Source organism: Danaus plexippus, chromosome 24 (genome assembly GCF_018135715.1).
Source record: "Danaus plexippus chromosome 24, MEX_DaPlex, whole genome shotgun sequence".
NCBI classification, from domain to species: domain Eukaryota; kingdom Metazoa; phylum Arthropoda; class Insecta; order Lepidoptera; family Nymphalidae; genus Danaus; species Danaus plexippus.
Genome location: NC_083552.1, coordinates 3,071,044 through 3,085,641, shown reverse-complemented (window position 1 = coordinate 3,085,641; position 14,598 = coordinate 3,071,044). Strand labels below are relative to the sequence as shown.

Sequence of the window (14,598 nt, the reverse complement as noted above, 5' to 3'; positions counted from 1 at the left end):
TTAGTTTTAAAGGATAACAAATATAAACGATTACAATTTTTTATATTTAAAATGCAACTACCCACCTGCCGCCCTTCTCTCTCTTCTGTATTATATAACCGGTGATAGGAGCACCTCCGTCATCCTTTGGCGGTGACCACTCCAGTTCCACAAAATCTTTGTCCCAGTTCCTTGGCTCTGGGCGACCAGGTTTTCCAGGCTCGTCTACAAAATATATTATATATAAGTACATAAAGATCTTTTTTGCGTCCATTAGGTCTTATTTTAGGATATAATAAAGTCTAAAACTAAGTAATAAAGTATTCACCAAATGGATTCTTAGCAATAATAGGCTTTTCCGTTTCCAATTCTTCAGACTCTCCTTCTTTATTTACGGCTTTCACTCTGAATTTATAAGGTTTACCCTCTTGCAGACCAGTCACGTTAGCTTTACAATCCTTCGAGGTACCGCAAGGCAACCATTGACCTGTAATGATAAATTCATTATTTAAATGTCATTAATATAAGAATCCAATAATAATATTTCTTGGATCAGGCATAACTGAAATACTACTTTCATATACATTTCATATACGTTACTATGTTTTCTCTACAGAACCAAAAGCAACTATAAAATATTAAACATTAACGTTATATTTAGATATAGAGGGTTATGTCGTTGACTAATATAAGTAAGAGTTCTTATATAATATAAAATATACCAGTGAGAGGATCAAGTTTTTCAATCTCGTAGTACTCAATGGGTGATCCGCCGTCGTCTTCTGGCTTCTGCCATGACAAGGTACAGCTGTTCTTGGTGACATCAGCTACCTCCAATGGTCCCTTGGGCTTGGATGGCTTGCCTGTGGAGTATTAAAATAACAGATCTATTATAATGCCCCGAACGGGATAGAATTACGAAAAAATATGAGAGGTATTATGAGTGGATATAGTAGAGTCAAATATTTTATGACATTTTAATATGAAGAATAACCCATTTTTATTTGAGTCGTATTAGGTAACAAGATTTTGTAAATTAATATTTATCTTTTGAATTATAGAAGTAGTCTGATATTTATACCACATTTTTACTAAAAAAGGAAACAGTGTTATCCGTTCATATAGATAATTAATAAAGATAATACATACTAAGCACACTAATCTCCACTTCAGCCTCGTCTTCTCCCACTTCATTCTTTGCTTTAATTACATATTTGCCACTGTTGATTCTCTTGGTTTTCATCATGAGGAACTTGGTATTATAATCTACATTGATGATCTCGAGATTCTCTCGGTTGTTGAGTTCTTGGCCCTGGAAATACCATGTCACAGTGGCTGGCGGCTCTCCAAAGACTTTCACGTCCAAAGATACAGGCAAACCAGCCTTCACAGTGATCGGGTTCAAGTTAGTCCTGTCGATTCTTGGTTTCACTGTTAAATAAATATAAATTCATATTAATAAAATTGAACCTACAATAATATTACCCAAGAGAGCATAAAAATAAATTCTATTCTTAGAAATGGTAAAGTACTAACAGAATCTAGGTTTAGCAGTATGCCAGTTGGTGTTTTCAGAAGGCTCGGATTGTCCGGCTTTATTGAGAGCTCGTACACGGAATTGGTACTGATTGCCTTCCTCCAACTTTGGCACAGTCCCTTGGCAGACGTTTCCGTGGATTTCGGCAGCCTACAGTAATAACAATTATTAGTACAAAGTAACTACATAAAAAGGGTACGACAAATGTAGAAGTAAACGTACTTTAACAAATTCTCCTCTATCTCTGTCCATAACTTCAATAATATATCCAGTAATGGGAGCACCGTTATCCCTATAAGGTGGTTCCCATTTAAGCTTCGCTGATTTTTCATCCCAGTCTACAATTTCTGGTAGTCCAGGTGGAGTTGGTACATCGTAAGGGTTCTTGGCAAGAATGCCGTGATCTGTCTCCAATGGCTCAGACTCACCCTCTTCATTTAATGCCTTCACACGGAACTGGTAAGTGTGACCAGGTTCGAGGCCTGTAAAGATTAACATTGAAATTGGAAACAGATTCTTACTAGACATAATGTTTGACATTGATACAAAGCACAAAATAGGCACAGATTAGATTGAAAGACAACTTATAAAAAGTCAATAACAAAATATATAAATTAACATTTTATTGACGGAGCAATCAATAAACAGATCTCTACTTGTTAAAACAAAAAATATAATGTACAATATATTATACCCTTACCTGTAACAGTTGCCTCGGTGACGTCAGGTTCAATAGTACCAGCCGGAGTCCACTTGCCGGTGGTGACATCCATTTTCTCAACCACGTAAGCACTAAGTGGTAGTCCACCAGTGTGCTTGGGCTTGTTCCAGGACAATTTAACGTGCTCTGCATGGACATCAGACACTTCGAGAGGTCCCTCTGGTTTGCCTGGCTTATCTGAAAAATATAATGAAATGTCATTACTTCGATGCATGTATACTTTAGTGACTTTTTGTATCTGATAAGAAAAAAATTGGTCAAATTATCTATAAAATCACTTCCATGTTCAGTATTACCATGTCACAATATTTATAAATCTATTCAGCTTTTTTTACATACCAAGAACAGTTATCTCAACAGTGGCTTCATCTACTCCGGAGTCATTGACAGCCTTCAGTGTGTAGATGCCAGAATTTTTCCAGGATGATTCGAAGATCTGCAGCTTAGTGTTGTAATCCTCGTTTTCCAGTTTGCATCCTGGTCCGGTCTCAATGACCTTAATGAAGAATCAAGTAGCGGAAATTAGTTTCAGTAATAATTAAATATGAAAATTATCAAATTAATTTATTATATAAGTTTTGATATAAGAAAGGAGAGATAGATACGTTGAAAAATAATAATAGCAAGTATACCTTATTAGCAAAGGTCCAGGTCTTGGACGGTGGGGGTTCACCCTTGATGTCAACGTCGAGTTTGATAGTGGTACCTGCTCGAACTCGAATTGCAACCATCTTGTCGCGATTAATGTGTGGTTTCACTGAAAAAAATATAAGGACATAAGATAAGAAAACATTATGATCCCTTAAACAATTTATCAATATCGAAAAATTATATTTCTAGGTTTGATGACATTTTGATACTCTTGATTTATATGTAATTTTATTCACCAGTAATATTCTTTTATGTGTAATAAATATTTAGGTAATCTTACAGAATCTGGCTTTGGCAACATGCGGCTGGGTTGGTTCGGAAGGTTCTCCCGGACCAGCTTTGTTGACAGCTTTAACACGGAACTGGTACGTGTTGCCTTCCTTTAGGTCTGGCACACGAGCTTTGCATTCTGGCGTCTGTTTATGAAGGAATAGATCAGTATCTATTAAAAAGTAAAGACTTATAATTTTCAATTTATAGATTACGTTCGTCATTACGCTGGTGACGTGTAAAAAGAATTTGTTTTGTTCCAAAAATCTTATTTAAAACCTATAAGAAATATCAATAGGTTGCTGTTCTAGTGGATTTCCTCAGATAATATGTTTACCTTCTATTATGAAAGAATTAATATATCATTGTAGAACTTTCATCATACCGTTGTAACAAGCGCCTCTTGCCAGTGTCCAAACTTGTCTTTCTTTTCAATGATGTAGCCAGTGATGGGTGCGCCTCCGGTGTTCTTGGGTGCCTCCCATTTCAGGTCTACGCGATCAACGTCCCAGTCTTCGATAGTTGGCACTGATGGTTTGCCAGGTATGTCTGGAAAATGGTAATTTGCTTGTCATTTAATATCTTGTTTCCAAATTAGTGGTATAATTTTAATAACATTGTTTAACATCAGGATTTCTACAGTTTCCTCTGCTATTAAGGTTGCGATAAGTTATGTATATCTGCCTTTTTTTCTACATAATCAAATCCAGGAGTCGTAAGCCTTGCTTTTGGCTAACTCTAGTATATAACATAACATTTGAAAGATGTTGCTTTAGGATAAAATATTTAAGACCATGATAATTTTCCTTGTTTTCAACTGGATGCTGCTTGACTGGATGTTTTACTTGCTAGGTGGAAATGACGCTATAGTTTGTCAACGCACTATATCAGTAACAGCCTATTGACTATAGTATGGAAGACATTCAAATTGTAATTCAAATTTTAATTGGAAGGGACAGTAACGAACGCAAATTGTTACAATCATTTTGAAAGGAGGACGTTTCGACCAAAGTGAATATCGAAATATCTTACCATAGGGATTCTTAGCAATAATAGAGTGGTCAGTCTTCAACGGTTCAGACTCTCCTTCATCGTTGACAGCCCTGACCCTAAATTCATACTCTTCTCCCTCCTGCAAGCCTTTGATTTCCATTTCGGTATCATCTGTCTTGCCAACGGGTACCCATCTGCCTGTCGCTTTGTTTAGTTTTTCCACTACGTAGCCAGTCACTGGTTTACCTGAAAATATATTTTATGGTTTATACTTACTTTTAGCGTGGATAGCCAAAACCAGGTTTATTGATTGATAGATTATTGATATAGGACTGACAACCGCAATTTTACGTACCACCATCGTCCTCTGGCTTCTTCCATGCCAGTTTGCACCCGTTCTTGGTAACATCGGTAACTTTGAGCGGACCTCCAGGTTTTCCCGGAGCTGATAGAACTGTGATCTCTACTTCAGCCTCGTCTTTGCCATGTTCGTTAGTGGCCAGGATCCTGTAAGTGCCTGTCATAGCACGAACAGCTTCTTTGATGTCTAACTTCGTGTTGTAATCCACATTAATGACGTTTTCTGTGACCTGATGAATAAAATGGTGATTGGATAAAAAAATTAAATTATTTGACGGTAAGGTAAATTGCAATCACACCAGACAAAATATAATAACAATTTCCAATACATACTATATCAAACAATACTTACTTCATTTTCTTCTTTCTTCCATTTGCGGAACCATTGCACCTTTGGCGCAGGTTCACCCTTTACGTTCACGTCGAAGAAGATGGGCTTTCCGGCGCGTACAGCTAGAGCCTTGAGGTTTGTGCGATCGATACGAGGTTTCACTGAAATATCATATTTATTGAGAAAGATATCAGAAATTATAAAAAGAAAAAAAATATCCCAGTATTCTTGTTTATTTGCATCATCTTCATTGCAACAAAATTTTTAGGCAGGTATGTAAGGGTAAGTATAATTGTACTCACAAGCCTTATGTCTGATAGTGGTCATCTTGGTTGGCTCTGATGGCTCTGATTGTCCGGCCTTATTGACAGCGATCACTCGGAATTCATACTCGCTACCTTCAGGTAGACCATCTACCTTAGCAGACGTAGCGTTACCAGGGACCTGACGAATTGCCGATATTTATTTCAAGTTTATTGCAAATATGGACCTTGATTATAACATCGTTTTACTAGCCATAATATAGTCAAATATTATAAGAGTCCATATATTCCGAACAAAACAATTTTGAATTGATAATATTATTTAAATTAGAATTATTACATCACATTTTGTAAGTCACTTAAAAAAGTTTTGAAAGCGTTCATTCAAATAATTGGAGTTTTTTGACAATCTTTCGATGGACAGAGGAGATTTTAATGAAGCGTGTTCGTTGAGAGATGTCACAAACCTCAGCAGCATTCTCCCAATCTCCGCCCTTAGGTCTTTTCTGGATGACGTATTTAAGTACAGGCGCACCACCATCTGAAGCTGGTGGCTCCCAAGCAACTGTGGCACTTTGGTTGTCGTGGTCTGCCACACGGACATTGCCGGGCTTGTCGGACACATCTAGATAATAAGTTGTCAGATTAAGATCCACCATATAAACATTAAATTAAATACATTTAATAGCGTATAAGTTTTTCACTGAAATTCGAAAATAGATCAGTTTCATGAAATGTACAATTTTATTTATTCTGTTATTTAGATGTAGTGAATAGATTATATTACATAATATGTAACCTACTTTTGTACCTATTTAATGTACGATCTATTTGAAATAAAGGCGGTATCTACTCAGCAGTCTCGGCTTTCATTCCTCTCTCAGGGCACATTACAATTCATAGCTGACACGTTACTTTTATATTTTACTAGCGTAGTAAGATATAGATGTAACTTTGCTGTTGCGATCTAGCAACATTCGTATCCGCAAACTCACCGAAGGGATTCTTAGCAAGTGTAGCTTTTTCAGTCTCCAGAGGTTCAGAATCACCCTCGTCATTGACAGCTGTAACCCTAAACTTGTACTGATGACCTGGTTCCAAGCCGGTTACTTCCAATTCTAGCGGCTTCTTATCTCCAGCCACTCTGCGTGATAGGATTTAAAGATTATAACTCATTATAATTAATAATAATCACAATAACAATATGTAGCCATGATAGGAAAAAGATGTTCTGAAATAGCTAATATTTATTTTATGTATGGTGTTTGTTTTATATATATTATTAAATTTAAGTTATATATTGCTGGCTCACCTTCCAACCCTGACCCACTTGCCAGTAGCCAGATCCATTTTTTCCAGCTCGTACTCTTTAATCGGAGAGCCTCCATCATCTTCCGGCTTCTCCCACTTGACCTTGCAGCCTTCTGCGTGTACATCTGTCACTTCCAGAGGACCTGGGAAGAATTAATAATTTAATCTTACATACTTATGAACTTCAGTTCAACTAAGAAACGTTTAAAGATTTAATCAATTTTATACTAAAATTAACAATAGAATAGTTCTTTTCTATGTATAAAAAACATGTTTAATCCTTAAATCTCTGTTGCTATTTTTAACTATGAATGCAGTAGAGTAGCGTATAGGCTTACCTTTAGGAGAGCTTGGTTTGCTAAGGACGGTTAACTCCACAGTTTCTTCGTCAAAACCATTGCAATTTTCAGCCCTCAGCGTGTACTTGCCGGTGTCCCGACGTACCGCGTTAGTAATCGTGAAGTCGGTGTGGTAATCGACATTCTCGATTTTAATCCTTTCCGTGTTCACTAGTTTTATGTTTTCGCGCCATGACCTATTAGTAAAAGGAGTATTTTCTTTTAGAAATTAATTCACATTTAGAATTGCATCGAGATTATTTAGATGAGTATGAGAAACATCTCTCTCATACTCATAAATTAAATCATGATATACGGTTGAATTATTTTATTTTTCGACTACAAGTTTCTACTTATTAAAATATAATAATCTAATGTCTTTATTTATATAACCTATCGTAAGTCTTCAACCGTCGCTTTAACAATAACCCATTCATTTCAATATGATGCAGAGATAATCATTAACCTCAGTTTTTTGAGTTAGAAAATTATGATTATCAGTTTTTTTTTACAATTTTTCAATATACACCGCCATCTGACAGAAAACTAACAGGTCATCAATTAAAGTGTAAACAATGATTTCCTTACTTTTACAGTCAATATATTTTATTGTAATTATTGTATTATGTTGATTCCTAAAAAGGATTACTAGCTTCTTTTCTATATATAAACTTTGAAATCCGTATCGATAATTTAAATAAACGCCATCTTTTGGCCGTAGAATAAATCTACTTACCGAAGAAATGAATACAAGAACTTATTCTATTCGACGCTAGAGGGCTTTAATAAGTATTTAATATACTAGTAACTACCACAAAATGTGTAGGTAGGTATAGTAAAATGGCAACATACTAATGATTTGTTTGTAGTAAAAAATATTGTAAAGAAATTTGTATGTTAATTATACTATACGTTGTCAGTAAGTATTGAAGATTGCGCACGACATCAAAACTAAACGTACGTTAATTAATTATTATTATTTGCGTTTATTAATTATTCATTTATACGTAATTAAATGTTTTATCAAATGCGTTATTTATTTTTGTAGGTTGCAGGGATGGTTATTGATCTGCTGGTTGTTGCATGGAAAAATATACTTTTCAATAACGCCATAACATTATTATTATGAAAGAGTTGTTGGAACCAGAGTACTGTGTATATTACAAAGTAGTGAAATTACCAAGTGGTTTCCGGCGGAGGTTCTCCAATGACATCAACAGACCACTTGTGTGTTCTACCAGCTTTGATGATGACGGATTTGAAAGTGCTGCGTTCGATGCGTGGCTTCACTGTGGATAGAAGTAACGATAAAATGTTTTGTTTGTAGAGTGTAAGCCGTAAGGATAAATGAAGTACGACTTAGGGGGATACTAGTAATGTAGGATTTTATTAAACAGAGCTAATTGGTTGTCCCCGTGATCGTTAAAGTTAGTAGAGCTAATGATAAATCTTTGGAAGAATAGAACAAATAATTTTGGCCGTTCTCAGCATTGGTCCACTCTCCCGGTGACGCTGTCAAAGCCACAGGGTTAATGCCGGCCACATACTTTACACTTTACAGTATACTTGTGCAAGCCAGGTCTTGCGTAAGTATATTGGAAGAAAACTGCGCAAATTTCCGACATGGACAAGTTCTTGAGAAAGTTCAAATTTTCATTTCTCAACTTGTGCAATATTGCGTTATTGCCCAAGTTTTCATGAAAGTGTGTGGTAGCAGTTTGCATTACGCGCAAGTTTCAGTGTAGTTTTAGTCACCTACATGTTCTCATTTTCGTAGATAAATGAGCGAGACTATCGAGAGGCAAGTAGTACGCGCTATATTAGAAGAATTTATAAATATTTATAGGATTGAGCCATGTCTTTGGCAAATAAAAAGTAAGGAATACCACCGCAGGACAAAAATAATTAACTAGTCTTTAGACCATATAATTTGATGACTCTTCTGAATTTTCAGTTTTTTGACGCTAAAATAAAGCCAACCTACTGCTATTGCGTCATCCAAAGCATAAGTAGCTCGCTGCATGTACGCACACTTGAACAAGTATCCCTGAAATGACATTTGTGCAAGCAAGCTTTAGCCGTTTGTGGTCACCTCCGAAATAAGTGTATTTCTGCCACTCAGGTTTTACTCCATTATATAGTAACGTGTGGGCCCGAAATAACAGCAATATACATTACAAAAAAACAAAAACAAATAAGTTTTCATACCCAATAACTTTTTAATTCTACTTACAGTTCCTGTGCTTGCACAAATGGTTCTCAGTGGGCTCAGATGCATCACCAACTCCGGCTTTATTGTAAGCCTTCACACGGAACTGATAAATCATCTTTTCCTTCAGACCTTCAACCTTCGCCTCTGTTTTGATGTCTTCCGTTTTCAGGACCTATGGCATAATTTTTTTTATTTTATTTGCGAAATAGTTTTACTATATTATTATAAAATTCTATTCTTATAGATGTTTACATAAGAACTCTTATACCTATTTCCTATTACTTAATTTTATTATGCAAAATAGAGCTCACCTCAACCCATGTAGCTGTGAATTTGTCCTTCATTTCTATGACATAACCCAGCACTGGTCGTCCGCCGTTATCGCTGGGTGGCTCCCATTGTAACGTGACGGACATGTTGTCATAGTCAATGATCGTTGGTTTGCCAGGAGCCTTCGGTGGATCTGATCATAACGTTCAATATATTATTTATATGTGAAATTTTAATGTTATTTACTTTTAAAAATCTGTGAAATTATTGTCATGAGGTGGCAGAATAAAAAAAGTATTTAGAATTTCATCCAAAATATGGGTGTTTTATTTTTGTAAGATGTCTCTAGAGTTGTTTTCAAACTTTTTTCATTAAAACACGAACTTAGGTTACAATATTTTAATTTCCAATAAGTTTATTTGTACATAATGATGTACTTGATATTAAAGTTGTAGAGACTTAATGAGCTATTTAATTAGATAAAGGTAATTGTGGACTCACCGTAAGGATTCTTGGCAACAATAAACCCATCGGTTTCCAGTGGTTCGGATTCACCCTCTTTGTTAACAGCGCGAACCCTGAACTTATATTTGTGGTTTGGCGTAAGACCTTTAACGGTAAATTCGGTAGGATCTGGACCGCATTCACCGCACGGTACCCAGTTGCCAGTGTCCTGAGAAGTATCAAAAGTTATTTGCAAAGTTCCTTGAAGATCAACGTCGGAGTAATTTTTAAAAACAACTCACCATATCCATTTTTTCCAGGGTATATCCTGTGATGTCGGATCCCTTGAAATCGTCTGGTTTCTGCCATTTAACTGTCGCCTTCTCGGCACGTATGTCCGTGACTTCAATAGGTCCGTTTGGACGATTTGGTTTATCTGTAGTAGTGCAATGAGTCATTTTAGTACAATAAAAATATTAATTTTAAGGACATAAAATAATGGGCATTCTTAAATATAGCAATTATTACCCAATACAACAACATCTCCAACACTTTCACATGTGCCTGAAGAGTTGGTCAGCACAAGTTTGTATTTTCCACTATCAGGTCTTGTTGTTCTTCTAACGGTCAAAACTGTATTTCTCTCGTACTTGTCTATAGTGATTCGGTCACCATCGTCACGAATTTCCTATATACAATCGTTTATTTAAAAAAAATATCACCAAGAAAGTTATCGCATAACAGTAACATTTGCAGGAATGATATTTCCGCCCATGGTACATCAATAATTAGATAGAGACAAGAAAGATCAATTAAGAACATAGATACAGCATGAATACAAGTAGACGCAGTTGAAAAGTGCACAACTTCCGAGTGTTTAGTGAGACACTGAACTTGTTATGAAGTGTGTACAGACTGATCATTGTACTGACAGTGTTAACACATAAAATCGCAGAGAGTCTGTGTTTGTGCTCATTGCAGACAATTTTTTATGAGTATGCAAATCTTTTACTAGGAATGCATTAAAACGAAATATCTCAATGTAAAAAAATGTTATAACATTTATTATGTAATGTAGGTTTGTGCACATCAATTATGGTTAAGGTATGTTTTGTAATGTGTTGCTCAATATTTCGCTTTAATGCATTAAGACAGTTTTCATAAAATACATCGAAAGCATTACATTGCAATTCAATGTAATTGGAGATTGATTTGAGACAGAATTAAATGCAATCATAATTCACAGAACGATTACAGGATTGTCCTGAAGGACATAATTTTAGGACATTGTGTAACAAACAATTCTGTGAACTGTGACACATGTCAATATATTTGTGCGATTATGTTAGCCACAATAGTGTACAAAGAGTAGAATGTATAAGTATTTGTTTAGAACATTAAGACAACATTTATTTTCAACCAATCTGACCTTCTCCGTGTACGCCTTTCCACGTTTCTTTTTTTGGACAAATAAAATACTTATTAATAAATTATTTCTTTACGAAAAGAAATTTTCAATTAAATTTCAAATAATAATGATCGTCATCTTTTGATTTTTCGATTTTTAAAAAAAAAATATATATTCTAAACAATTACCTCTTCGCCCAGGAACCATTTAACTTCCGGTTCGGGTTCACCGCCGTATTTGATGTCGAAGGAAATAACCTGACCCTTTTTGATAATGATACTTTGGACTCCTTCACCAATAATATATGGTTTCACTGAAATATTGAATAATTTACGTGTAATAAATGAAATAAAAAATAAGTCATATTATCTATCTGCTTAGTTTGAGAACTCACCAAATCGGCATTTAGCAACAATAGGCTTAGTACTGTCGCTAGGTTCTCCAGGTCCAGCTTTGTTAATAGCGCGAACTCTAAACTCGTATGTGGAACCCTCTTTTAGTCCAAATTGAGTTGCGGATAATGTGTCACCATCGACTTCGACACCCTTTACCCAGTCTTTGCCGAATTTTTCCTACAATACAAATAATTGATTGATAAATAGGTCTTCTAGAAATATTTTACATATAAATATTTCCATTTCTTATACCTTGTATTCTACAACATATCCCGTAATTGGTGCACCACCATCGTTATCTGGCTTTTGCCATTTAAGATCTGCATGATCTTTGTCCCAATCTGTGAGTTCCAATGACTTTGGTTTGGATGGCTCATCTGAAAAATTTAACAAAAAAATTAGTTTTGATATTCTAAAACTATGATTTAAAATCGTTTTTTGTTTAGAAGACATACCCCAAGGATCTTTAGCCAAAACAGGTTTAGCGAAAAGTCCAGGTTCACTGGAACCAATCTTATTAACTGCTCGAATTCTAAACTTGTATGTCTTCTTAGGGATGAGGTCCTCAACCTTATATTTCGTCGGCTCTCCATAAGCCACTTCACCAACGTTATCCCATGCTGCTTTAAGTGATAAGTCCTGAGGAATTTGTTAAAAAATATTAGCAATTTCCATGGAATAAAAATATAGCGACCAAACGGTATAACTCGTTTTAACTGTCTCACCTGTCTTTCAATAATATATTTAAGAATAGGTGAACCACCATCATCTTGCGGTGTCTTCCATGTGACAGTACAGTTTGTCTGGAATACCTCAACCACCTCAACATTTTGAGGCACGGAAGGTGCACTTTGCATAATTATATTAACTTCCTTGGAATCCTCGCCCTGAGCATTGGAGAGCTTAATCTCATATTTACCAGAACCTTCTCTGGTCGGTTTCTTAACTTTAAATAGAACCTTTTCCTGTTCAACCACTGCTTCAATTTCTTTATTTGGTAGCGGTTTACCATCCTTAAATAGCTTAGCTTCGATTGGTGTTTGGCGTGTTCCGGAAACTGAATTAAAAATATATATATTATTACGCTCAATAAAAATACTTTTCATTACTTTTAAATATAAATAACTCACTTTTGTAAGGCACTTCTATTACGAATGGATGTCCAGCGGGTCCGTTGAATTCATCTGGACATTCAATTTGTGGTTTTGATTCACCCTTCTTAACAGACAGTTTACATGAAGAGCTTAGTTTGCCGGATTCACAAAGAATCTCGCCGTCATCTTCCATTTCTATCTTGTTGAAAATTAGTTGATGTTTTCCACCACCCAAATTTTTGATTTCAATCCTAAAAAAATATCGAAACAGATAGTGAAATATGCTTATACTATTTGAAGACTTTTTATTTTACCTTAAATTAATTTATAATTTTTATTTACGTAATTTTACCTGTCATTCGGCACAATAGGAACTCCATTGAAAGACCAAACTGCTTCAGCCGTCTGATCTTGCAATTCAATCTCAAGCACTACTTTATCTCTCTCAATTGCTTCTGTGTCCTTCAACTTTTTGTTGAAGCGATTTGAGTCTGCAAATTGAAACAAAGGTATCAAAATTTTACAATATTAAGGATGTAATAAATCGATTTAAAGATGAGGACTCTCTCGTATTTAAAAGCTTTACAACAATTACTATGCGGAAGAAAAAAATATTACATATACTATATTTAATTGACGACTTAGCAGTTAGTCTACCATGTTTAGAAAATAGGCCATTTATACTTCCAATTTCTAATAAGACTTCTATCGATTAATACATGATAAGTTTAATTTATTTTGCATTATTTTTTTCTTCACGAATAAAATGTTGAAATAATCTTACATGTATAATTTTTGTATGATAGTGCATATATTTTTTGTATTGGTTACTCACAATTGACGATCAACTCGCAGGTGGTTTCGTCTGCGTTGCTTACACACTTAAAGTTGCCGGCATCGGTTACCTTAGCATCTTTAATAACCACTTTTCGCTTGCGACCTTCTTTTACAATGGTGATACGTTTATCCGCTTTAAGAGGCTGGTCATTCTTAAACCTGTGAAAGAAAGAAAATAAATAATTTTCAATAATTCCGAACTTAATGTAGGTGTTTAACACATTTACAAAAATTACCATTTTACGTCGCCTGCAGCATCATCAAGCTCGCAGAGTAAGGTAATGGTGTCCTTTTCAATTGCTTGTTGCGACTTAAGTACCTTGGTGAATTTATACGGGTAATCTGTAAATAAAAATAAACAATGTCAAATATTACATATAAAAAGCAAACCAGTTTTTTTTCGACATTAGTATACTGACCGATAATTTTCAGTTCGCAATTTGTCTTATCCGTTTGCTTCTCGATCTTACAGGAATATTTCCCAGCATCTTCGAATTTTGCTTTTTTAATTATCAGTCTGCAAACACCAGACAGGTCTTTAGAAATTTGGAATTCTTCACCATCTTCTAGTTTCGTTTCTCCTTTCCACCAAGACACGATGGCTAAGCTGTTTGAAACTGCACATTCCAGCACGACTTCGTGTTTAGTGTAGCCAGTGAGTGTCTTCTTTAGATGTTTGGTGAAGTTGTATGTAGGATCGGGTTCTTCAACTTGCAGGAACGCAGTGCTTGTGATACCGCCAATTTCAATCGTTATTTTACCCGTATCCTCCACTTTAGGATTCATAATAGTCAGTCTGTAAGAATCTTGTTCGTTCGTCATCTTGTATTTTGATCCAGGGAATAGTTCCTGCGTAAAAATAATCACAAAAAGTAAATTGCTTGTTCTTTGTTCATTTCTAATTTTGATATTAATAATAAATAAGACTTACATCTTTACGGAAGAACCATTTTGGTTTGGCATTTGGTTTGGTGAAAATTGCCTCAAACACTACCTTCTTATCTTTTCCTTCCTTTGCATTTTGATCTACGAGGGGTTTCAAGAAAGACTCTTGTTTCTGAAAAATTTGTGCAACCATTAAAAATACTATTCAATTTTTTTTGGCAGACGTTGACAAAAAGTGCTCTTCAGACAAAAAGCTATGTGCGGACCATCATAACCCTTTTCCACAGTGTAAAACTTTG

At 35.3% G+C, this 14,598-nt stretch overlaps 1 protein-coding gene across 2 annotated transcripts in view; it reads right to left on the bottom strand.

Moving 5' to 3' along the window:
• LOC116776052 (twitchin) overlaps window positions 1-14,598 on the bottom strand; it is a 74,144-nt gene that overhangs the window by 29,809 nt on the left and 29,737 nt on the right. The window contains exons 22-58 of one of the 2 annotated variants that reach the window (XM_061524226.1): window positions 14,346-14,471; window positions 13,834-14,263; window positions 13,651-13,756; window positions 13,413-13,573; window positions 12,930-13,068; window positions 12,614-12,828; window positions 12,209-12,540; window positions 11,939-12,122; window positions 11,736-11,860; window positions 11,483-11,660; window positions 11,277-11,401; window positions 11,110-11,136; window positions 10,209-10,368; window positions 9,983-10,116; window positions 9,738-9,909; window positions 9,278-9,429; window positions 8,988-9,138; window positions 7,935-8,043; window positions 6,755-6,951; window positions 6,418-6,559; window positions 6,101-6,249; window positions 5,573-5,730; window positions 5,145-5,286; window positions 4,864-5,003; window positions 4,507-4,741; window positions 4,191-4,397; window positions 3,544-3,707; window positions 3,169-3,304; window positions 2,870-2,994; window positions 2,577-2,733; window positions 2,217-2,414; window positions 1,739-1,998; window positions 1,516-1,666; window positions 1,129-1,410; window positions 702-842; window positions 308-466; window positions 66-204 (exon numbers count right to left, since the gene is read on the bottom strand). In XM_061524226.1, coding sequence (XP_061380210.1) covers window positions 66-204; window positions 308-466; window positions 702-842; window positions 1,129-1,410; window positions 1,516-1,666; window positions 1,739-1,998; window positions 2,217-2,414; window positions 2,577-2,733; window positions 2,870-2,994; window positions 3,169-3,304; window positions 3,544-3,707; window positions 4,191-4,397; window positions 4,507-4,741; window positions 4,864-5,003; window positions 5,145-5,286; window positions 5,573-5,730; window positions 6,101-6,249; window positions 6,418-6,559; window positions 6,755-6,951; window positions 7,935-8,043; window positions 8,988-9,138; window positions 9,278-9,429; window positions 9,738-9,909; window positions 9,983-10,116; window positions 10,209-10,368; window positions 11,110-11,136; window positions 11,277-11,401; window positions 11,483-11,660; window positions 11,736-11,860; window positions 11,939-12,122; window positions 12,209-12,540; window positions 12,614-12,828; window positions 12,930-13,068; window positions 13,413-13,573; window positions 13,651-13,756; window positions 13,834-14,263; window positions 14,346-14,471 — 6,308 coding nt within the window. The remainder of the gene's footprint in view (window positions 1-65; window positions 205-307; window positions 467-701; window positions 843-1,128; window positions 1,411-1,515; window positions 1,667-1,738; window positions 1,999-2,216; window positions 2,415-2,576; window positions 2,734-2,869; window positions 2,995-3,168; window positions 3,305-3,543; window positions 3,708-4,190; window positions 4,398-4,506; window positions 4,742-4,863; window positions 5,004-5,144; window positions 5,287-5,572; window positions 5,731-6,100; window positions 6,250-6,417; window positions 6,560-6,754; window positions 6,952-7,934; window positions 8,044-8,987; window positions 9,139-9,277; window positions 9,430-9,737; window positions 9,910-9,982; window positions 10,117-10,208; window positions 10,369-11,109; window positions 11,137-11,276; window positions 11,402-11,482; window positions 11,661-11,735; window positions 11,861-11,938; window positions 12,123-12,208; window positions 12,541-12,613; window positions 12,829-12,929; window positions 13,069-13,412; window positions 13,574-13,650; window positions 13,757-13,833; window positions 14,264-14,345; window positions 14,472-14,598) is intronic. The other variant, XM_061524228.1, reaches the window with a different exon arrangement.